The sequence below is a fragment of the Anopheles nili genome, chromosome 2 (assembly GCF_943737925.1).
Source record: "Anopheles nili chromosome 2, idAnoNiliSN_F5_01, whole genome shotgun sequence".
Taxonomy (NCBI): Eukaryota; Metazoa; Arthropoda; class Insecta; order Diptera; family Culicidae; genus Anopheles; species Anopheles nili.
In genome coordinates, this window is record NC_071291.1 from 47,195,907 (window position 1) to 47,220,109 (window position 24,203).

The following is a 24,203-nucleotide window of genomic DNA, read 5'->3' on the forward strand; positions in this document are numbered from 1 at the left end:
AAAAGCGCTCGAAGCTAAGCTGCCATGCATGAATGCGCGGTTTTGCGAGTGCTCAGAGGTTCCCTGTCCTGTCCCTCCCATCAGACCTGCCATGCTAGAAGTTGTGTTATCGTTAACGTTTCATAAGTGTAGGTGAAAATTCCCATCACTTCTACCGTGCATGTGGTATGCCACCGATGAATTTAAAGGTACTACTATTCACACGTGCAATATGCCCCATACGCTAACGAACTTGTTTCTAATGCTAACTTCTACTTATCGGAGAAAGGCCCAACGGAATGGATTTTAATCAAGAATTGTTGACAAAACAGTACAAAATATGTACCTGTTTTTTCTTTATGCATTCACAGTCTCTTCGTTCACCGTTATCAGCACCACGAGCGTCGCACAGTTGATGGTAAGCCTTTTACATCGGTGTTCCATCATCTAGCTTGACGTGTGCACATGCATTAAAAACAACTTGCAGGAATCAAATTGCTACTGTCGGACATGTTTTGCTTTCTTCTGTTCCCACAGCGTTCATTGCAACGTTAGAAATTGGGCGCTAGTAGAACGACGTATAGAAAAAAGTTTCTTTTTTTAGCATGAATCGTAGCGTGAATAACAGCGCAACAAAAGCGAACGAAAATAGCAGCACCCATTACATATATGATCGTTCTATACTTATATCGCTCTATATACTGAATTATTCACGAATTAAGGGCAGCTAGCTGATATATTATCTGATTCCACAAATCCATTCCATCAATTGTGGTTTTAACATTTTTTTACATGCAGTGCAATCTTTCCATAGCTATGATATAATGGAATGTGCATTCCTGATTATCGCAAAGGCAATACGATCTCAATGCGTTATGTGGATACGATCAACACCTAATGTGGAATATTTCTTACTGTTGAAATGTTTGGGTTCTCTTTTGATCGAAAAAATCAGTTAAAATAATATCACATACAAGTTTTCTCGATCTTCTTGTTCGGTTCGCATTTTAATCAATCGTCAATCTTCGCAGATACAGCGTAACCCCGGCGCCTTTTGGCAGTGATATCAGTGACCGTATAGCAACACAAGCTCGTACATTGTTTCTTCCGGTTCCGAAGCCTAAAAAACAGTCTGATTGATGGTTCATTTATTCGCTACGCTGCGCAACACTTCATGCTTTAATGGGAGCGTGAACGTAGATGTGAACTGATAGCAACGGTTCGCCGTGGGTTCGAAGATCTGCGTTCTGGCAACACACATACCATTAAGCGAACCGGAAGGGAAAAGTCGTTACTGTCGTTTTTTATTATTTATCAATCGATGTTTCGTCGGATTTCGGCAGACCAAGTTGGTCTTTCTACTTCCTGCTCGTTTCGTGGTATCTTGAACATTGCTTCAAATTTCCGCCCGAGTTGAACTCGGATCTTGAGCGAACTGACGAATTTCAAATCACCAGCGTCGTTGATATCAGGGCACTGGTAGCAATTAGGAGGAAATTACACGTCAATTCGGCGGCCTCTCCGCTCCCGCCAGACGTGTTTCAGCTTGTTCTAGCTTAAATATGTGCGGGTAATCGTTTACGAAAACATTCTCATGCATGTTTGTTCGACCTACTTTCTGCGACTTGCCCCAAAACAAAACTTTTGAGCCCCTTACGAACTAATTTACCGCTGCTGGTAGTAAGAAAACACGTTGTAAAAATGTTGTTAGAGAACGAAAACAAAATATACTTCACTGTTTCGGGCTGTAACTTTCTCACCACGTTCCGTGTCACGCAGTAGGAGTGCAGAGGGATGGCGTTTGATTGATTAAAATGCGGCAGCCACGCTACATGAACGCATCCCCGACCGTTTTCCAACCGCCTTTGTAAAATGAATCGAACGGAAGTTGGCTACCGCTGGAACCGAAGTTCGCTACCACAATTCACACCACCGGAAGTATCCTGCCGTGAAAAATTTTAAGCTACGTTATATTTATTGCGTGACATACGTAGTATGAGCTTGATTTGGACAAAATCACATACACCCACATTGGGAAAACGGGATGGTTGTTTGACCGATTGTTCTTCGCACATTCAGTGTATGTGTAGCAGAAATCTTCCTTGCATGCTGGTTAGCCCATAAATCAGCAAGAGCTTTGAATACGTGTGTTATTTGTACACTGCCTTGACACTTTATTTGCTTTCTGTAGCACCAGAAGCACTTCGTTGTTGATGTAAGAACTTATGATACAAAGGAGAATTCAAACTAAAACTGTTTTTATAAAAAGACCTGTTGGTTGTTCGCAAATCGAATCGCGAATGAATGGTAATTGTCGTTTAATTCTTAATTCCCCTTCATGGTAGCTGACTCTCAATTGACATGATTGGGCTATCTCTGGGCGGCAGAGAGCCGGAATCGGTGACAAATGGATTCAAATTTCACCACCGACCGACCGACCGAAATTGGCAATATATCATTTTCATCAGCCCGAGGGAAATTTATTCCCCTGCTGAATACACCGTCGATTCACGCCAGTTTGGCACATTTTCAAATCGATTGCAAAATAAACGTTGACGAAACAAAGTAAGATGGATGGAAACCGTACGCCCAGCCTGATACAAATGGAAGCATCGGTTTGTTGGCTCGGACCGGAAAATAAATCGTTGCGATTTTTTGCGGCAAAATTTTAATTGCATGAAACCTCCACGGACATACCCAAAAACACACCACACTCATCCGACAGGAAGCAATTAAAAGTTCAATAGAACTAAGTCCTCGCTTGACACTCAGTATCTGACGCAATCCACTTGTTGTGTGACTGTCGATTCGGGCTGTATTAAGAAAACGGATAGCGAAAAAGCTGTTCCGAAAAAAAACCATCACCAACGCGACAATGTTAGACCCACGCCAGATGCTTTTCATGAGCATTTAAATTGTGGGGTGTTGCGCAAAAATTGAACCTACAGCAGGTCACCTCAAAACACTGAACAGGAAGCGCCGGGGAACAAGAGTACACGGAAAACGAAGGTCCTTTCGTTCCTGCTAATGGACCATGGGGATGCACCAGGGCCATCCTCATGTCCAACGGCGGGCGTCGCAAAGCCGCAGGGAATCAGAATTATGACCCTCATTGATGTCAGAGAAGATGATGATAAATTTTCTACCAACCAATAGCACTCGCCACATTTAATCTTATCCACCCGGCAGCGAAAGAAAGTCTTTTTCGTGCGGCATGTTTCCGGCTCGTCTTCACGTACCATTTGCTCAGGGATGGAAACAGCGAAAAGAAATTTCTGCGATAAAATTTTCGGATGGAAAATTTGGATCATGATAGGAAGCCGGTTCTTGGGAGAGTGTCTCATCACCACACGGGCACATTTCAGCAGGCGAAAGAAATTGGAAGAAGCATCCGACCACGATTTATGCCTTACCAGATAAACAAATTATCTTACACACCCCCGAAGGCGCGCTATCTGTTGCTACTATACTCTAGCACCATTCCATGCGCAAGTTAATTGATGATAATTTGTTCCATTCATTCTATTTTCACTACATCGCCAAGATTTTGAGTCCAACACAAATCCAAGCAGCACGGGTCACCGTGGCTTTCACTTCGGGCCAAATATTACGGTTTTTTTCTTTCCTTTTTATACCGCGGATCTCGGTCCGTTGGGGGCATCGAATAAATAATGGTAATGAAGCACTAATTGTACCGCTCCATCGTCAAGGCGCCGGGTATAATTATAATGCTTTCTATACTCCCGCGACAGTCGGATCCGGCTGCTTGCAAATAACTTTTCGCACATTATAGCAGCGCCGCCGGAAGGCGCTAATTTAGCATGCAAAGCGGTCTAACAATATGACGAGTACGAATTTTCCAATCGTTACTTACTTAGCGTCACCCTCAGGTCGAGCTTCGTAATGATTTGCATCGGATAAATGCTCTGATGCTCATCTCCAAAAACCAATGGCACGTTTGTACAACAAAAAGCTTCCTGTCGATATTGTTTTTGTTGGAAAAGATAGAACGCTATGTACAGAGGCAAACTAAGATACACGATGCACAATATGAAGTATTATGTTTATCAGTTCACACTACAAATGATATCCCAAGAACCATTTCGAGTAGCTGGTGGCTACCCATTCATTCAATGTCTCGTATTTCTATGCATTTCTTTAGTTTGCATGCGCAGTTTAAGAATACATTTGTGATATTCATCCACCCACGGGGACGAAATCAAATACTCCGACCACAAGACGAACACGAGTCAGAGAAATAAATCTAATTTCGGCAAATAATTTGATATTTTCAATATTCCCTCGTAATCAACTTACAAGAAGCTGAATGGTAGGGCGGAAAATCTGCAATTTGTACGAATCGGTATCATGGCAGAATAATCCCTCCCTAGAAATAGATCTGTACAATGTATTAGACCGCGATCAGCGAACATCTGTACAAGCAAGCGGCAGTCCACTCAGCGAAGCGAAGCACAAGGATTATGCGGAATTATAAAATCGAATTCATTCGGGCTTAATATCGCATCGGGTCGATGCAAAATCGCTATATTGCTTCATGACTTTCAGCGTGGCTCAAATTGGGATTGATTCAATTGATCCGGGTTCGCCCGACACGTACGATGCAAAAGCAAAATGGAAAGCGACTTTTATGTCCTCGACCGCCAGTAAATTCGTGCTCTCGCGACCCAATATTTGCTAGAAGAGTCCTCCGCAAAACCCAAAACCAGACGAAACCGAAAACCAGACAAAAAAATCGAACTTTACCGTGCTTGTACTTGACAGATAGCCGAGCGTCCGGATGTCGATGATATCGATGTCCATCCTGGCTGGAATTGGCTTGAAACAAACCGATGATTTCCGCCTGTCGTTGGTACAGCCAAGCCGCCGTAAGTTCTACTGCTCCGGTTGCTGCAACACGATGCTCGAAATAAGCACACCCCGGCAAGCCTAGTTGTGTTCCGTTTTGCACTGACTTCCGTTACTGCGCCGAATGCATCGTTTGCATCACGTTCTGATAACTTCTTGGGATGTTTATGGTTCTCCAAATTCCACCAAATGCTCTAACGCTTGCAATACTTTTCGGTACACTATTTTCCTAATACTATTCCCACTAATCAATGCTGTTTATTTCGTCATACTGTGTCGAAATCGCACCATATCACTCGTATTGTGATGCTTTGTTTTTAAAATTTTGCTGACCGTTTGCACGCGGAACCTTCACAAATGCTTCACATTTATCGCCAACAGCAGCGATTTTCCCAAGCGAACACCGTGCGAACTGTTTTCAGATGACGTCATGAAGAACCAGCGTCAGGGGTATTTTTATCGAACGCAGCCACCGCACAATGCCTATAATGCCACTGATAACAATGAGCACTGAAAATTAAAACTCCATCCCGCCTGCAGGGCACTGCCGCGCTGGTGTAAAATTCACTTTGCACAAGCTTCTTTAGTTGCTATTTTAAAACGCGAATTCGTTTTTCACGCCTGCCCGACACAAGTTCGAACTTTGCCTTCCGGTGAAGCAATCTTTCCATGCGAATGGGTAAGCTGTTCCGTTCTTCTCGGCGTTCGCGGTGCCACCACAAGTTTGCATCGCTGGCGACGATGGCGAAGGATTCCGCAGGACACGCAGTGATTGAAACGATTGTGATGACTCTGCAAGAAGCACTTTTGGGAGTTGCGTGGGAGAAGGGGCGGGGGTGGGGTGGGTGAAGGAGAGAGAGAGAGAGAGTGCACAGCCCAGCCGCACTGTTCCTGCTGCCGCACGTCGGTGATCGATGAAGGGTATACGAGAATGTCCGCTTTTTTTTTGTGTGCCAAACACCTCCCAACTTCACTGCAAATGCCACGGGGCGTCTCGAGTTTTCTTGCTGGATGGAAATCACTCAACCCTTGCGCTGCGCACACTTCGCACCCACATCCCTGGGCTTGGGGGATTTTGCGATTTCGGAAGCAACATTTGCAGCACCTCGCGCCAAAAGTTTGCACCGTCGATGGTAAAGTTTATCTTGCTCTCGCTCTCTCTGGGTGTTTCGACGACAAAACGCTCCACACCGTGGTTAACTCTTTTTTGTCACACAAAACAAAAAAAACAAACGTTACTCCATCCGCGATGCCCTAATCCCTTACCGGAAAAGACAATCAAATCAGATCTGGGAGTTTCGGTCGTGTGGTAGTGGCTGAGTGCGTTGGAAATCTGTTGCTAACGCTTCGGCTAACCATGCTGGCTTCTCCATTATGCTCCAGGCGGTATCAAGCACGCGTAAGGTGTCGGGTGAATATGGATATATGGATGTGCGGAAGCTATCGTCGTTCGGGTACGGGGAAATTGTGCGCGTCACGAGAATAACCACAAAAAATCCTAGTACATTCCACCGCACTATCTGGGCGCACTACTATTGGCGCTGCGGAGTGTACAACGATTGCGAACTGACGATCCTGGTGGTGCTGCTCTGTGGCTATGCCGATTTGCACTGCCCCGGTGCCAGCTCCAATTTTGCCTTCGTGTGAACTAGTCAATTGCTTACATCGCCGCACTAATGCCAAACACTAGCCCGAAGCTGGTACAATAGAACCGACCAACACCATATCGAAACGCACTATTCATACGCACTTGCCGACATCCGCACACAGCCTCATGTACACACACACACACACACAGCTAGCCAGCCAGCCAGTCAGCCACATCGTACACTCATTGAGCGCTAATGCTGGGACGATCGCAACGGGGGTAGTAATCTCACTGCATCAGTCCCTGCGCACGGCCACCAACAAACCGGCACGTGGGCACGCAACAGCGTCTCATCTTTTATTCAAGAGCTGCTAAGATTACTATCGCAGCCCTTCCCGCCAAAGTTCGCACTCACAGCACGACCATTCACTAGTCACCGTTGACCTATCGTCACACCTTTGCCAGCTTATGACACCGAGGTCCGTTGGAGCCCCATTCGTTTGCTTCCGCGCGTGTGTCGGTGTTGCAGGACGCAGGACGACCAGTTGTGTTGTTTCGTTTTTAATGCCACATTTGCTGGCCCATGCTGAGAAAGGTCCTGCGAATCGTGACACTTGCTTTTACAGCTTAATCCAAGTGCTCGGTGTATGCGCTCGGTGGGTATGGCCATCAGGAGTGGGTTTACAGTGTGCGGATAGTAACTGGAGCTGGATGGAGCTTCCAAACATGCAACTAAACAACTGCACGCTGAAAACGGTGTACCGCACGTTAGTTCACCTTCACAGCCACATCACTGGCACGCACAAGCAAGCACGTTTTCTAACGGCGTCCGTGGCTAGCGCTTTCTACGCTTCCGGTTAGCGAGCGATGCATCGCAGTCGGGACGGGACTATCACACACCAGGATTAGTTCAGGTTCGCTATTCGGAAAGTGAGCTACACCACATCCTAGGCAGGATATGCCATCCTTGATGCTACCGTTACTGCCAGCAACATCGTCACCCGAAAGCTCGTCGCTAACTGGCGCTGGACGATGGAAAAAGGACAACCGGTTGCTTGGTGTGACGAGTGCGCCAAATGGTGGTTGCCTGCACTAGCTTACTACGTTCTTCGGGCGCGAATCTCGGAGTTTCCCGCTTTTTTCCAACTCCTTGTGTGCGCTTCGTGCCGTTACTTCGTAGTCCTTTCGGGTGGAATGAACGCACAGGATGAACGGAATGAACGGTGTAACACCAGGAATATTTTAAGCCAATCGGGCAAAACATGCCAATGCACTATTAGGCTAGAGCCTCACAAACTATATCTGCTTTGGAGCGCCGGAAATACACAAATTGATATTTAGATTTTTGAAATAAACTAAAATAAATCTGTCTATGTTGGTGTGAATACAACAAACCACCGAACGATAATTATGATTCCGGGGTACATGTTGGACGGTTTCGATTAATGGTGAAAAAAAAGTGTTTCCAATCAGCATTAAGCATTCATTACGTGTCGTACAAATATTCAACGTCAACCCTTCACGCAACGAACCGTACGGTGCTCACACACATTTAAGTCAGCCAGCCATCCAGGTTCGATCGATATTTAAATTGTTTCTTGCCTATTTATTGCGAAGATTTATAGGCCCGAACTGAAACGATTGTGTCTGAAAAGTTGTACATTCTTAATCAATGCTCGCACATCTTGCATATTAATTACGGTCGGTGTTGTGGAGCGCTACGAATAATTCATCTCATAGCACCGGCTCGTATCGCTTTGCATGTTTTGGCAGAGATGCTGCGCTACGTCCAAATTAATGCGGTTTCACAAGCCAGTTTGACACGGTGCAGTCGTTCTGGGTTCGAACATACTCAGCATTTCGCAAAACATGTTCACAACTCATGCATAGCTCTTCGGTAGAGACCGTATGTTAAGATATGTTGCGTCGTCGGTACAGATGTTGAGCGGTTCATCTCAACCGACGACGCCATTATTTACAACAACCGAGAACAATACGAGACGGGAATGTTATTAAATGCACGTTACATACTACGGCTGTTTATTTAGTAAGATTCCGCAACAGTTGCCCTGTTCAGCATGATGGGAAGAGTGCCGCTGGAGAAGATGCAGGATGTGAAGAAATTTGCAAGTTTGGTATCCGGGCTCAAGCTATGTTGTGCTAAGAAGATTTTGTTTCTCCCAAGATCTATGAAGTCTGTGATGCAAATCATGTTGCTTTTTTTGCGCAGCAGCATCATATCACGAGCTAGGCAAGCTATTTCAAGCACACTTTTTCCTAAAGGAGAGGTATTTTATTAAACACCTAGGCACTCTAACATTTGAGTTGCCAACTGATCAAGCAGAGGATGGAGTTAAGACATTCTGAAAAATTGCATTAGCTTCGGAACTTTCTTATACTTACTTGAGCTCGATTATGCTTTTCGATACAGGAAATTGATCAGATGAACGCCTTAGACGTCATGCTTAAGTTTTTTGAAGAAGGCCAAAACTAAAAGAAGCCAGGAAGGATCACTTAAATTCTCATTCTTCTTTTGTTTCATTTCAATCTAGATTAAGATTCATTACAAATTTTGTTCACCCAAAAACTGTGTTACGAAAATACAATTCAAATGCTACTCAGTTTAGCGATCTAGTCTAAAAAAAGACTTCACAAAAATACACGTACGCACATAAACCGACACAATATAAGAAAGAATAGCATATAATGCAATAGAATAAAATATAATAGAATCGGCCCTTGAGACGATTCATCGTATTGTGAAGTATTAGTGTACTTGACTTTGGTAAAAATAAATGTAATTTTCATACTAATTCAAACAACTTGTCGAAACTTCTGGAATTATAATTATTTTTTCATAAGTGTTCACGTATATACACTTAGTTGAAGCGTTCGTGGAAAATACCTTATCCTACAAAAAAATTGTTTTGCAAATGTTGCAGAGAGCCCTTTAATTGTCTGTCAATAATAACGTCAATATGGTACACTTGTAAGATTCATGTTCGAACACCTTCATTGCATGTTTATTGACTCTTCTTACATGATCTAATTCAGGTGGTATTATTATTATTATTATTATTATTATTATTATTATTATTAATGATATTATTATTATTATTGTTGTTGTTTTATTATTATTTTTATTAAAACTATTATTATAACAATAATAATAGTTCTCATTTTTCTGTTAAACAATGCTGCGTTACTTTTGCTAATTATAAATCAAATTTGAGTTAGTTATAACACCTTGAAAAATCTATCTTCTCTTCTTTTTGTTTTTCTACATAAATGGCTCCATAACCAGTGTACGGTTAAGGTCTGCCTTGCTAAGCTAAGACTTTCTATGACTTGAAATTTTCAAGTAGCCAGTCAGATTGTAGATAGTCAGTCCTGCATACATGCTTGCTATTTAAATTTGTGGAGTGTTTTTGGACACTATTCATCATTTTTTGCTCTTTAGATGAAACTTTAAAGTTCTATTTTGAGAATTAAGAAAAGCAATAAAAATACTTACTCTTTTTCTGCCAAACAAAAAATGCAATAAAACGAAGCAAACTTGCTAATTGTCATTCATACTATCAAACGATATCTTTGGTCGAAAAAAATATTTTTCTTTTAAATATTTTATTGGCATCCCACTATCAAGTTCTCTAGCGAATCAGATATTACACCTCTAGTTGTACAGAGTAAGCTAATGTGGTATTTCTATACTTCAAAATAAAATATATGGTTATTTTTAACCTAATTTGCATTTTTAAAAGAATTAAGGTTTAAAGGTTAAAGGTAAAGATAAGCCATTCTTAAGCAAATCGATTGTTATCTATACCTCTGAGTAGCTTAAAACCGTATTTACAGAATTTCGGGATTTTTTCGGCGATGAAAAAAACATCGCTTTTATACACAGTAAAACACTTTAGAGCCAAAATTTATCAAATTCAGGCATTTAAACTTCTTTTGGAAGCGAGGTATACTGATAGGTGATAACAAATCAACAATCCAGTTGTGCCAACAGTAACTAAACAAACCATGCATCATCTTTACTGTGATAACCAAACGAAGCGAGATGTTTAATCAGCAGGTTTTGAAAAAGTTATGTTTCACGATTCATGCCCTACCACTTTCTACTTACAGCATTTCTTACGATTGCCTTTTTTACTGTGATTGTGTGCAGAGTGCACAATATTTTTCCTTGTATAGAGGCCACTAAAGAATTTTATCACACCTCCAGTTGCCCATGTTGCTTCACTTCATTTTTGGCCGCTTTTATCTGACATCTTCGATCTTTGATCGCGCCTATCGTACGTAGGTATGTTTTCGTGAGAAATGGGCAAATGATAATAACTTCCCGGCTGGCAGATCTGCGATGTTGGTCACTTCTTCAGTTCATTTGTGGACATTGGAAACGACCCTACGTGAAAGTAGATACGTTTGGGGCGCAAACGTTCCACACTCATAATGGGATGCTATAAGACGCAAACGCGATGGGGTGGCACTATACTGATCACGCTCGGTTTTATGTTAGTTACCACGGTGTACGAAGTTAGCGCAGCGGACTCTATTTGTGAGCGGATAGATTTCAACGATATCAATAACTGGAAAGTGCAACAGTGTACCGGATGGTTTCGTGAAATTTTTCGTCTGAAAGCATACGCCTCTTCCCCTTTATTTCGGCCATTTCGTGAACGGACAAATTACTTTCTCTCGAACGATGTGCGCGGAATAAGCTGTACGGAGTCAATGAACAGTTTTTACATGAATTCCTTCACGGAAATACGCATGATCTATCAGCTGATGTTTAACAGTCCTTGCTTGTTAACGCTTATGGTGTATGATCTGGACGAAATGAATAACTACGGTGAGCCTCTGTTGGCTCAGAACTGGACGACTCGTGCCCAAACGTCAACGTGGAGTTTGTTTGTGGGAAAAGTGGAACGTGAAATTCGTCGTGCGCGAATTCAACTTCAGGCCGACATGAGTGCAGACGGGGAACTTGCGATCGAATACATCACAGTGTACAATCCCCTCGTGCTGGAAGAATTCTGTATGATATTGGACGAATTTTATACAACGCCCGAGCTGATCACCACTTCTACGAGGCCGACAACAACGTCAACGGTGTCCTATACTACTACTGCAACAACTACGACTACTAGAAGAACCACAACCACAACTACGACACCAATGACCACTACTACTACTACTACAACGACACCAACGACCACTACTACTGCAACTACAACGACACCAACGACCACTACGGAGCTGACCACCACTTCTACGAGGCCGACTACAACGTCAACGGTGTCCTATACTACTACTACTAGAAGAACTAGAACCACAACTACACCTACCATACCAACAACAAGCACTACTACTACTTCCACAACTACGACACCAACGACCACTTCTACTACAACAACACCAACCACTACTACTACTACAACTACAACTACAACACCACCAACCACTACTACTACAATTACAACGACTATTGCAGTCACAATTCCTGAAACAACGACCACGACTACAAGTTTAAGTACAACTCCAACTACCACGACTACTACAATACCGACAACTTCGACTACAAATTCTACTACTCCAACGATCACAACTGCTGCTTCTACTACTTCTACTATTAGGACAACTGGAACCCCTAGCAGGACTTCGTCTACAAGCACCTCAACGACTGCGACGACTACTACTACTACTGCTTCCTCCACAACACCTGCTAGCATTTCCTCGACTACTCCTTTTGTTTCTACCACTTCTCGCTCTATCACACCAAGCACCACCACAACTACCTTTAGCAGTACTACTACACCCATTTTTACAACTACATACACGACATCTGCTTATACTCCTAGCCCAGCTACTACAACAACTACCACTACTTCTACAACGGTTTCAACTACCGTTGTTACAGATATGACTCCTAGTACGACGTTTTCAACAATTCCATTTACTACCAGCACAACTAATGCAACAACGCCTTATACATTTCCAACGATAATCACCACGGAAAACTCTAACAATATGACTACAATATCCCCAATACCGGATCTCCCACCCACTAGGACTACGGTACTAGATACCACAACTAGACGGAGACGATCGACGACGACCACGTTCAGCGTTACAAATCCCAGTTCAACTACGGTCAGCTCAACTACGGTCAGCTCAACCGTCGTACCCCAAACACTTCCTGTAACCAATTCTACATCAGCAATTACAACATTGGGAACTGAATCTAGTTCAAGCACCACCACAACAGTCATTCGCACTACAACGGATCCTATTGAAAGTACCTTTACAACAAATATGCCTGTAACAGTATCCTCGACGCCCAGTTTTACAACCTCGTCGGTCACGAATTCAATGTCAGATTCGCCCAGCATTACAACGCCTATTTGGGAGCAACCTACGACCACAGAGTTTTCGCCAACAATGATAACCAAACAGCCCACAACTCTGCCGATCACAACGCCTGCAAATGCGTCGTTCGCCTTATGGATAGCCCTAAGCGGGGTGTTTATCGTACTCTTCATCCTTGCAACTGCTATCGCATTGTATATCTATGTGGGAGGAGTCGAGATCCACCATGCACTTGGTGGGATTGGAAGCTTTCTTGCGTGCAAAAAATCTGACCGATCATCGCGAAACGAGGAAAATTATTACAATTCCCAGCAGCCAAACAACTTCGATCCGGTTGATGCGTATTATAATCAACAGCTTCAGCAACAGCTCAAGAACAGGATGCGATCAAAGTTTAACAGTGTTAGCAGCATCAGCAACAATAGTAGCAAAGCAATTCGGCAAAAGTACCCCAAAGTAAATGTTGACCCTTATCGTCAAATGGCGATGGGGCCCGAAAAAGAGATGTCATTTGAACATTCCCAGTTCGAGCTGATGGATGATATCGATGTCATTAAATACAAAAATAGACTCAATCAACTATAGCCACCTGGTTGCTTAGAGAAGCTTGTTAGTCTAGCATTTGTAGCACAATACCCAGTGAACGGAAAATTGGAAACGGACACTAACATAACTGGAAAGTACCCAGCTAAACTGAACAATGCGTGTATGGCTAGCGAGCAGATTGTTGATATGGTAATTTTGAGATTTTTGCCGAACAAGTGACCATTGTCAGAAATCATAATGCACCTTGGCATGAATGTGACATTTGCTTCAGGAACAATTTAAAATGTATGGCGTACATTTTTATTCCAATTTTCTACCATCTACAGGACCTCTCTACTGCCGCATTTCATTGATAACTGATCAAAAGGAATCGTTTCATGATGGTAAGGAATAAGCGACCGATTCAACAGATGCGCATGCCCGGCCGAACCATCCGTGCGGAGGAGAAATTGTATTCATTTCTTATATTGAGCTGCATTCACGCAAAACTTTATGGAATAGCACCTGTCGCGAAATATGAGTGCTCGAAAGACGGCACGGCTGCATGCCACAAGACTTAGTTTCGTTAGAGGAATATTTTGATTTTTTTAGTTGAAGAAATCGCTATATGAGCATGCAAATATCGTTGCAATGCAGGCATGATTTCCTGATAATAACAGGTTTTAAATATATCAGCATACACTTTTGTAAGTATTTCTCCATGTTTTTTTTAGTAATGGTATCAAGGTGTAAAAAAGGTTAATTGTAAAAAAAACAATCATACCTATTTTTTATTTTACCATCAAATTCCACTTCACTTTATTGTGAATTCCCCTTCTTGATATTTTATGTTGAGCTTAGTTGCCTTGTGTGGTGAGTCCACCATGCGTGGCTGTGCACTGAAAAATAGCGATACCTGGGTATTACCTGCACCTCTGATTTTGAAAATTTCGATAAAAAAGTGCAACTTATATATGGGGAATTATGGTACATTCGAGTACGAGAATCGAAAAGAAAAACAGAATCGCCAGGCGAGGTAATGTGCATAACTGTATAAAAGAAATAATGTTTGATAAATAAAGGGCAACTGGTGTGAATGAACGTGACGTTATGTGTTTTAATATCATTAAATAACACAATGAGAAATTTATTGTAAAATAATTTGAATAAGGATTATCATTGAACGTACAATGCACATATCTTCGAGTCATTTGCAGATCCATTATTCATTATATTCCCGCAGTATTAATATTTAACATTAAATTTTCATTATGTGCTTTATTGCAATGTGGACATTTTGTATTAAACTACCAATTAATCCACAATACAGTTCATTAATTAGTGGTCATCGACGTGGCGATTGTGAAATGAAGTATCTTGCATCAAACTGTGCTACGCATCCAGTGGAGCTACTATGGTAACACTAATGAGATCATTTATCGCTGGTTGATTGATATTGCGAAATATACCTATGAGTTTACCTCAAGCATGCTTGGCTAATCTACTTATGGCGAGAGGTGAACAATGTTCGCAACATCTTGAGAATACGCCTAACCTGAAAACCATAACCATTTGGCGCGCAGCAAAAGCATTAGAACTATCCTAAGGACGGTGATATTTTCCTCTTGAAATGAAAGCTGACTTATAACGATAAAACTCTACGAGAGGGATAAACAATATACTTGAAAATATGCGGGAATTAAATCAGCTGTTTCTCTTCAAGCTAAATGAGACACATATCACCTGATTTGTTTTCTTCTATATGAATATTTCCCTTCTACTTATTACAAACGCAACATGTTTAGAAACATATAGTTCTTCTTAACATTTTTAAAAGTTTTTTGTGATCATACAGAAACGTAAGTGCTTCTATTACGCTTTATTTTGTCGAACATCGCGTCGGTAAAACATCAAAGCGCAATTCAAAGCTATCTTCATACTTCACGTGCGCATCAGCATAAGAGATAAAAAATACAGATAAAATAGTTTGTTGCCTATGCTGAGATGGCAGAAATGAAATATTAAAAGGAACAAAAAAACATAAACTAAGGAAGTCACATCAAGTGTCACAAGGAAACTCTTAGAGAGTTACGTTTGGTATCCCACACTTAAAACCGTAGACGAATCTGGCAAACTTGGTCGTGCAAAGTTACGAAGAAAAGTTCGTAAGATGGTTCTACACACCCAAGAAGGTTTGTTGAAATAACTTAAATTATGAGCGATGAACACTTCTACCCTGGAGATACTCTAATTACGGTCTGTTTTAGTTCGCACGACAAGGCAGATAGACAGCGAAGATAAATCGTTACCCTTCGAAGGGATGCATACTTACCAAAAGGTTGCAAAAGATTTTCGTTCCTCACCATCGCTTTAAATTGCGTACGGAGGTAAAAGCCATTTGTCAGACAATGTGTCCGGTACCCGATGGAATGAAACAGTTTCTTTTTTTCATTCGTTTCACTATCCAACTTCATTGCAGGTTGTTGGAATTTATTAGGTTACGCTTAAATATCATATTTGACATGCTAGATACTAATTGGTGGTTACTGTGCTGCTTTAGTTCATTAATTTCTCCTACGAAATCGAGAAATAAAAGACTTGATGTCTGTAAATGTATTATTAACGATATTTTAAACACCACTTTTTTAGTTTTTCAACTAGCTCATGATTCTGGTTTACATAATATCTTAACCTCAACACAAATGGAATGACATGTTTTGTACTTACGTATTAATTACTTGTGAAAATTAATCATATTTGCTTATTTACGATGTTAAATGAGCAAATACGATTAATTTTGATTGAAATAATCCTTTAAAATTTGAAAACAACGCAGTTTAATTTAATTCATTGAAAGAAACTTTATAACAAATTTATTTGTTAAATTAAACGTGAGCTAAAGGAATTCAGTACAAACCAAACGGTTTGCCTAAGCATACTATAAATCTAACCATACGTTTAAATTGATTTAGAATATGTTGTGATGAAAGATTGGGAGATCTGGTGGCAATGTACGACATGTAGAAATGGTTATTTGATGTGTTTGTCTGAAAAATCACTCTGCCGGCGGATGCCTATGCCTGTCAGGCTCCAATAGTAGCACGAATAAATTTGATGGAATTCCGATACCGCTCGATGCTACGAAACCTTTCAACCACTCAATTTATCTCCATTTGTTTAAATCAACTCTCAACCACAACAGCACACGTTTAACACCCTCAACACACTGTGAAGTGCCAAAACGATAGGAAAAGTAATATCCTTGAGAGATAAGTAAGCTCTATTCAGCAACATGCATCGGTTGCCATCGCACTGCCGAGTTCGGAACCGTTCAATTGCTACGCATGTTTTCTTCTCTCTCTTTACCATCAACTGCTAAGGAAATTCTTTCGGAAGCAGTAATAACTTAAGAGGAAGAGGGTTAAACTTTCGATAGGCGAGAATAACGCGCTATTTTTTCACCGTCTTACATTCGGTTTACATAGAAATTTGCATGGGTTCGTACTTCGGATCCTCTTTTTTACGATACCTTCTGTAACGAGTTTTCCTGCTTCTCCCGGTGTTTACACGTCGTAGATTTCTTTTCGCCAAATTTCAATAGGCCCTTCTACGGCCAAAAAAATACACACATAGATCCAGTAGCATCAAAATCGGATGAAAATCTTATAAATCGTCAATTCACTCAATGGCATTTCCCACAACATCAACACCACGTTATTGTTTACCAGTTGGAAAGTGCAAACCAAAAATCAAACAAATCCCACTTTTGCCAAAATTAATGCAACAAAAAATGAGCAACCATTTTAAAATAAAATAAAAAAATAATAAAACAAAATTAACAACAAAGCAAAATAAAAAGTCATAGTAAAAGATATTGTTAATAGTTTTCTAATCTAATAATCAAGTATTGTGAATGATCTACTTGTAGTATGAATATTAAATTGATATATATCAAGACATCCCTCAAACAAAACCACAGCGCTTGCAAGAACATAAAACCCCAAGTTTCTTGTTATACTACAAGGATCCGTTCGCTTCCATACCATAGTGTTGATAATATTTTGTAAGTTTAATAACAATCTAATTAATTACACAATCTTTGTAAAATAATAACAATAATAATAATAATAATTCTAGCAATTCATATCTTACCATACCTCTCCAATCAAACAATAGGGCCTATAAGAATATAAGACCACAAGTTTCTTGCAATATTTCGAGAATTCGATCGCCTCCATACCTAGAGTTTTCCACCTATGATACTATGATTTCTCCTACATGGTTTCTCAATTAGTTGTATCTGCCATGTTGGATATGTTGTTCCAGTAATGTAAGGTTTAATTAACTTCGAACAACAGTTTCTATTCTGGCAGCATGTTTACCTGATTCAAAGTATTGTATCATGATAATATACTGCCGCAAGTCTAATATAATGAAAGATGTAGAAACATGTTTGCAAGTCATTAACATAAATGTTAACTAATATTTTTTCCTACAATTTCGTTTGAATTGTCTTTTAAGCTACTTTTGGGCAGCCATATCAAAAGCTGCAATAAAGTTTGCCTAATGAGTAATGTTTTATTTACAGTTAAAAATTCGATATGCATTTCAAAAAGTCGATTTTATCTGCCTAAATATTAGCCAATAATTGAATGTCAAAGAAACGCTCTCGTCGTGCGAAGCAGTACATACAAATAACATGAATATAAAGAATTTAATTAAATCTAACTTGCCACCCGTAGCCGACGACTTTGACAGAGCGTGTGTTTCAGAGAGGTACACCATGCAATAAAGCTTTCTAAAATTCGATAATGCATCCATTTCAAATTCCGGTTCATTGCCAACGGTGCCATTCGGTAAATCGCGACGAAGACCGCTACTGGAACAAGCAAATACAATAGTATGACTTATTGGACAACTTTCCTCCCAGATAATTTGCACTCTCTCGTTATTAATTGCGTTTGAAGAGAGTTGATGCAACTAGTATGCCAGAGGGCTGCCGCTTACACTAGGAAGCTTGGCTTTTTAATTGAAATCGTTGGTCCATCAGTGAGGTCTATCATTGAGCTAGGCTAAAACTATCCCATCGTAGAATTATTATGCTGCAATTCGTTATGGAAAGTCAAATTGTTGCCCGAAGGAAAATTGGTGGCCTGAAGGCAAAACACATTATAAGAAGCGATTATAACATAATTGATTTAAGATATTTCATAGCTACAGGAAATTAGAATTTGTTCAAAGTCAGTTGCAAAGCATAAATAAGAAAAATATAATGTATTTTTTCGATATTTTTTTGACTAAATTTATGTTGTTAATTTACTTTTATATCATAATTTTGAACAATTTGCAGTAACTTTGTTTATATTTTTGTTATTCGATTATACAAAAAGTATCTATGGTAGGCAGTCGAATCTGGTCAGAATGAAAGACCTGAGGTATTTTTTCGCTAGATCAAGGCAGATATCATGATTTTTATTAGCATACGAAGCTTTTTCTTCAATCCGATTCAAATTTTCCCATGTCAACCCTATTTCCTAGATATACAACGTATGTCTTCATGCCATATGTATTGAACCGCTTCCGAACGTATTCATCAAATAGTTTACCTAGTGACTATTGTGCTGACACCGATATCGCAACAAAAGCGTAACTGTAGAACTACTTTATCACTTCGAGATCGTGTAACGTTATCATTTTAAGCCTCTTGATTAACATTTATACTCCGTATTTGAGACAAATGTTTAGGAACGCATACTATGCTTTATCATAAGAAATATTATACATTATGTAAGATCGCCACCGTTGCAAAGATTATACCCTGGCTTTTATATGAGCTCACAGCTAGTATATTACAATTTAAATGTCGTGAAATCCGTAACGCCTATTTTGAGATAAGAATGTGTCCATGCTATCGGATTTTATAGTAAACGCTTACATTCTCTACCTTCCTTGTGACTCTTTACTATCGTATAAACTTTCCAAATACCCGTTTTGATGCACGTTTGTATAGAAAAATATTCACAATTCAAGAATAAACAGCTCATGTAATGAGCCAAGGAAGTTTTGCCTGGAGATTGCAATCATAAATTCAAAGCTATTTAAGTTCGATATGTTATTATGATTTAGTTGTTAGATGCTGTCTCATCATGATTAGTGGTGAAAAACTAATATGATAGATTTAACATATCTACGATATGTTAGTAAATGAAATGGATTAATTTTTTAATTTCTACTGTTTAGTTTTGCACTCAAATGAGCTTTACTATACCGATATTTTTAATATGATAGCTGATTAAACTATTTGCAGCTTTAGTTAGAGTAACACGGATTTATTTTCAATATTCAAATGGTAACATTATGCGTTGGATTGACCGAGGTAATGACAATAGTAGTGCTTCAAAATTACAAGTAAAACACGATCTACGAGATTAATGCCAGACAAGAAGTTTTTATTGATGTTTCATTGTTTCATTGGGCGATCCTTTACTGGAGAATCTGATAGTCCAATTAAACTAATCCTCGCGAGGTTTTGAGCACACGCAGACCTTCTTATCGTCGCACTTTCCTACTTCGAATTTCCTGGCATGGCACTTCATCGAACATGCCTTGGCTGATACTTTGGGATTTTTGTTGCTGCAAACATCAGCACTGATACCTCCGAAGAAGGAGCACACGGCGAGGAAAACAAACAGGAACGCGAAGGAGAACTTCATCTTGAAACACTGCTGCTGGGGTTACTTCCTTTGCAAATGGCAAAGACCTATCAAATTCGCCTTTTTATATGGCGGGTGCTTTGTCCTCGATATTGATTCACATGTCGCGACGCTTTGGCTGTGCACGTTGCAAACTCCAACTGTTTAAACAATTATTCGTAAGATTGTGTCCCAAAATCGGTTGCGAGACGCATTTAAGTTTGGTATATGTACATTAAAAAATATTCTGGAAACATTCCGTTCAGTCAACGTTTTCCCAGCAAGTTTCATGAGAGATTTAAAAGCATATTTACAAAGTTGAATAACCGAACGATTATGAATACTTTTGAGATGCTCTGTCTTTCTTCATCGTTTTTTGCTGATGTTAGTGAGTAGTGTCATACACCAACTTTGCTAAGATGCGTACAAAAGAATCACATATGATTTTTTTATGTTTCAAAAATATTGCTAGAAAAAGAATCAATTTAGCATTCGTAAGTGTACTTTTTCAATTACAATCTTTCTGCCCACGAATTGTTGAACATTATTTACAGCTATTTTTCTTCTTTTTTTTAAAATAGTTTAAATTTTCAAATGGACAATATAGTTTTTTTTAATATTTGCGGCTGTTTTGTTTTTAACAATCCACTACTTCAAATATGTTTGCAATTAAAATATAAATAAATGAAAATATTATGAATGAAAACTCGTTCCCAAAATGATATAAAAGTTATTAAATTCACAAATTAAAATTATTTATGCTTATATCAGTGCAAAAGACTCTTGATTTGGGTTCAGAATGTTTTTATTTTCAATAAAGTAAATTTTGGCTCACTATCTGCTTCGCTCGAGATTGAGATTTCGTGAATATTAAACAAACACTAGAATAACATTAAATACTAAATAATAAACCACGAGACATTGTTGGGTATCTTCAACATACGTTAACTTTTATTTATATTCTTAAACGTACGTTAAGTCATTGTTTTCAACTACAAACACATGTTTCGCCTATGCATCGGCCCTTCTTGAATTTCAAATCTACGCACTTTAGGGGACAAATTATTGCTCCAGCTGATGGAAGAATTTCGCCACATATTGCATCAGCCCCAGTTTGAGCTGCAAAGATTACCATTGATATCAAAGATGTTGCGAATACGAGAAAAGAAACAAACTTCATGTTTTCTCTTTCTGGATAACCACGATCAGGAAAATGAATTATTCTCTTCCAAACGATTGGACACTTGTATGCTATTTTATACCTCGTGCGGGATCTACAATATTTGTGTTGAGGCGCAATATCTAACGTACGCGAATGACGATTTTGCCATCCACTTTTTTCACCAATCATCTGTGTAAACCTTCCTGTGCAAGCTGAGTCCACATGCATCGAACCATTTTAGTAAATGAAATATTCTCGGCATTGCTTCCGAACTGCTTCTGACACAGAACTGCTTACATACATGCTCTGCTCGAAGAAAACAAAACGTTAATACCATTTCAAATGGCTCTTCCTTGATGTAGATTGTAGATACTACCAGCCATAGTGTTTGGTTTTTATTGATAACCGACCTATGTTATTTTCGGATTCTTCTTCACTACAATCGATCACGGTACACTCCGCTAATATAACCAAATTTTGTAGATAATATGTCACACACGTTGCTTTTTAATTTATAGACGATGCTATACGTTTTACCAGAAATGCCTTGAAATTAAAGTGGCATTAGTTGAACGTATTATTATTTGTAGTAGATAGGTGATCATGTAAATCTGATACTATAGACATTTATCCCAACACATTGCATGGTTGATTGTATTAATTAAATTTCAAAATTGTTCTGATTTTATCAATTAAAAAGTCTAAACAAAACCAAAATGTGTCATGCGCAATGTCATGTTATTTCTCTCTTCTGTTTTTTATTCTGGTGAAATAAGTAGGTTCTCTTGAAACTTAAGGATCTCTCACAATCAGATATATAAACTCTGAAAAACTCATTCATCTAAAATCCTTTTTTAAATCGCCTCTGACTTTGTGTTGGAGCTTCATCAATAGAAGTGAACCAGATCTACAAATGACATGAAAAACGGGAGATAAACCACACACTGACTCTGGTGGTAACCTTTAGTTCTGATACTCAATGCAAACTGATTTCTTTCAATTAACGTACTTGAATAGATGACTTCGGGCTATGCTACGATTCGTTTCTCATAAATGAATACATTTGCGCTTCTTAGATTTATATTAGGCATGATAAGCACTTTAAAATTATTCCGTTACACACTCATTCTTCGTCAGGTAGTTGTGAATCTTCGACTGTTTTGGTGGATGGGTAGTACACTTTGAATGCAAATTTCGATTTTGGAAACGATCCCACGTTCATCACAGTACATTCTTGTTCAGTGATGTGAAATCCTTGACAAGGATCGCCAATCACGATCAAATCCGGAAGAGGATAAATTGACAGGGCGGCATCGTAGTTCCAATGCGTTGGAAATGCAATTGGTGTAAGCGGAGCCAAGGTGCCCTGATTGATGAGCGTTCGAGCGAACTAGGCGGTAGAAAAAATATAAAATATTTCGTCAGATAAAAATAACACAACATAAAATCATCAACAACTTACGTGTTCCTCTAACAGGCCTTGTTTTGGAAAATTGATCGTATTTCGACATAACTTAGTTACTAAATCTGCGCGACATACAACGATCTGCTGAGTGCAGTATTGCAAACGACAAGGATTTGTTGTCACTATCGTCCTAGGATACCGTTTCTTGAGCTCTCCAACCAAGACATCCGGAATCGGAGGACGGGGTAAAATATTGGCAGCTGCAGGGTCATCGATGGAAGGCACCAACACTAAATCCGTTTGTGCTTTAAGCTTTTCACAGGAAGATAACATTTCACCAAGCTTTTGAAAGCTACTTTTTATCGTGTACACATTCTCATTCATTCGGGCGAACGGTCCCATTAAAATGATTGCGACAGGCGGATATTCGTCAAAGCCTCTAAATAGTTGGCTCAACTTTTCCATTACCATCCCATTATCTAGCCAACAATCGGAAAGAAATACTAAACTATGATCCACATTTGCTTTTTCCAAATCGGCCAAATTGCGGGAATATTTCAAAAGCGATTTCGATGGTCCTCCCCAACTGTTGTAGGACCCAAAAAACGACCTACTGCTCGAAGCCAGTTCATGAGGAGGAAAACCGATCTGATCGATCTTTAAAATTCCTTCCCTGTAATTGCCGAATGCAAGCAGGAAGCATCCTTCGCATAACAGTCCTGTTGAGTAGGACGCCGTACTAAGATCAATCGGTACAGACCCAGTAAGATCCTCTAGATAAAAACGACCCTCAGTAAGTTGAGTTAGCAGACCTAGTAATACTACTTCATCCATCGATGACGTTGAAAGCAGATTTTCAACTTTACGCAGGATCTTTTTGTTGCTATTTGCTGACTCGTCCACTCCCAGCGCCAAGCGTCGAGAAAACATTTCATGACGGCAAGTTTTCTGCCAAAGCAGTAAATACCTTTCGCGTATGTAACTGGATTTGGTATCCGGTGTTGCCAGCAAACTCTTTTTTCCAGTATCCGGAAGAAACTTTTTCCTTTCTTCACAATATTTAAATGAAGGCACGTCGAAAGCGTCAATCACTCTGAATAACGACTCCGTATCATCTAGTCCAGTGTTGTTTGCGTCCTTGATAGCGAGTTCTATATGTTTCTGTTCCACAACTGGAAGACTTAAGCACTGACTCTGTACATGATTTGCTACATTTGTAATCCATTGTTTACGCTCTGCTTCGCCAAGCGAAAGGATTTGTTGGGCTAGAAATAAGCTGGCGTCGCTGAAAAAACGTAAATAAAATAAAAGGTAATCTCATCGCGCAATTAACCGTTGCTTTCTCTAGCACTTTCCACACAGCAGTAGTTGCACTTGCCTTCTAATTTGAAATCCACCTATCGAGAATCGAGAAACAATTTGAGATTTTACCCGCGATATTTCGCTCATCTTTTATCACCGAAAAACACTTTCCCGCTAACTGATCTTTACTGCTGCTGTCGTTCATAACAAACAACGATCTGTGGAAGAATGCGCCCAAACGTGCAGCTGTTTATACATTCGGTTTTCGGACTAGAGAAAAGCTTCGCAGTCGCACAGCATTTTACGAACCTA

General features: G+C 39.9%; 3 protein-coding genes across 3 annotated transcripts in view; 1 reads left to right on the top strand and 2 right to left on the bottom strand.

Annotated features, from left to right (window-relative positions):
- LOC128731992 (dopamine receptor 1) overlaps positions 1–4,800 on the bottom strand; it is a 58,245-nt gene extending 53,445 nt beyond the window's left edge. The window contains exon 1 of the mRNA XM_053825188.1: positions 4,744–4,800. Within this exon, the coding sequence (XP_053681163.1) occupies positions 4,744–4,800 (57 nt within the window). The remainder of the gene's footprint in view (positions 1–4,743) is intronic.
- A 6,088-nt stretch (positions 4,801–10,888) lies between these two features.
- LOC128720934 (mucin-2-like) lies at positions 10,889–13,390 on the top strand. Its single transcript, XM_053814635.1, has 2 exons — positions 10,889–12,375; positions 12,508–13,390. The coding sequence occupies exons 1-2, from the start codon at positions 10,889–10,891 to the stop codon at positions 13,388–13,390; spliced, it is 2,370 nt and encodes a 789-aa protein (XP_053670610.1).
- An 8,917-nt stretch (positions 13,391–22,307) lies between these two features.
- Positions 22,308–24,038, bottom strand: LOC128720591 (DNA polymerase epsilon subunit 2). The gene is made up of 3 exons (XM_053814267.1): positions 23,968–24,038; positions 22,647–23,874; positions 22,308–22,574 (listed from the first exon to the last, which is right to left on the bottom strand). The coding sequence occupies exons 1-3, from the start codon at positions 24,036–24,038 to the stop codon at positions 22,308–22,310; spliced, it is 1,566 nt and encodes a 521-aa protein (XP_053670242.1).
- Positions 24,039–24,203: the final 165 nt, after the last annotated feature.

Excerpts from the sequence above, each read along its gene's own strand:
- LOC128720934 (XM_053814635.1), top strand. The coding sequence starts at position 10,889 with ATGGGATGCTATAAGACGCAAACGCGATGGGGTGGCACTATACTGATC. Across the intron at positions 12,376-12,507 it reads GATATGACTCCTAGTACGAC|GACTACGGTACTAGATACCA; the intron begins GTTTTCAACAAT and ends CCCACCCACTAG.
- LOC128720591 (XM_053814267.1), bottom strand. The coding sequence starts at position 24,038 with ATGAGCGAAATATCGCGGGTAAAATCTCAAATTGTTTCTCGATTCTCG. Across the intron at positions 23,875-23,967 it reads GGTGGATTTCAAATTAGAAG|CGACGCCAGCTTATTTCTAG; the intron begins GCAAGTGCAACT and ends ACGTTTTTTCAG. Across the intron at positions 22,575-22,646 it reads AAGGCCTGTTAGAGGAACAC|TTCGCTCGAACGCTCATCAA; the intron begins GTAAGTTGTTGA and ends TCTACCGCCTAG.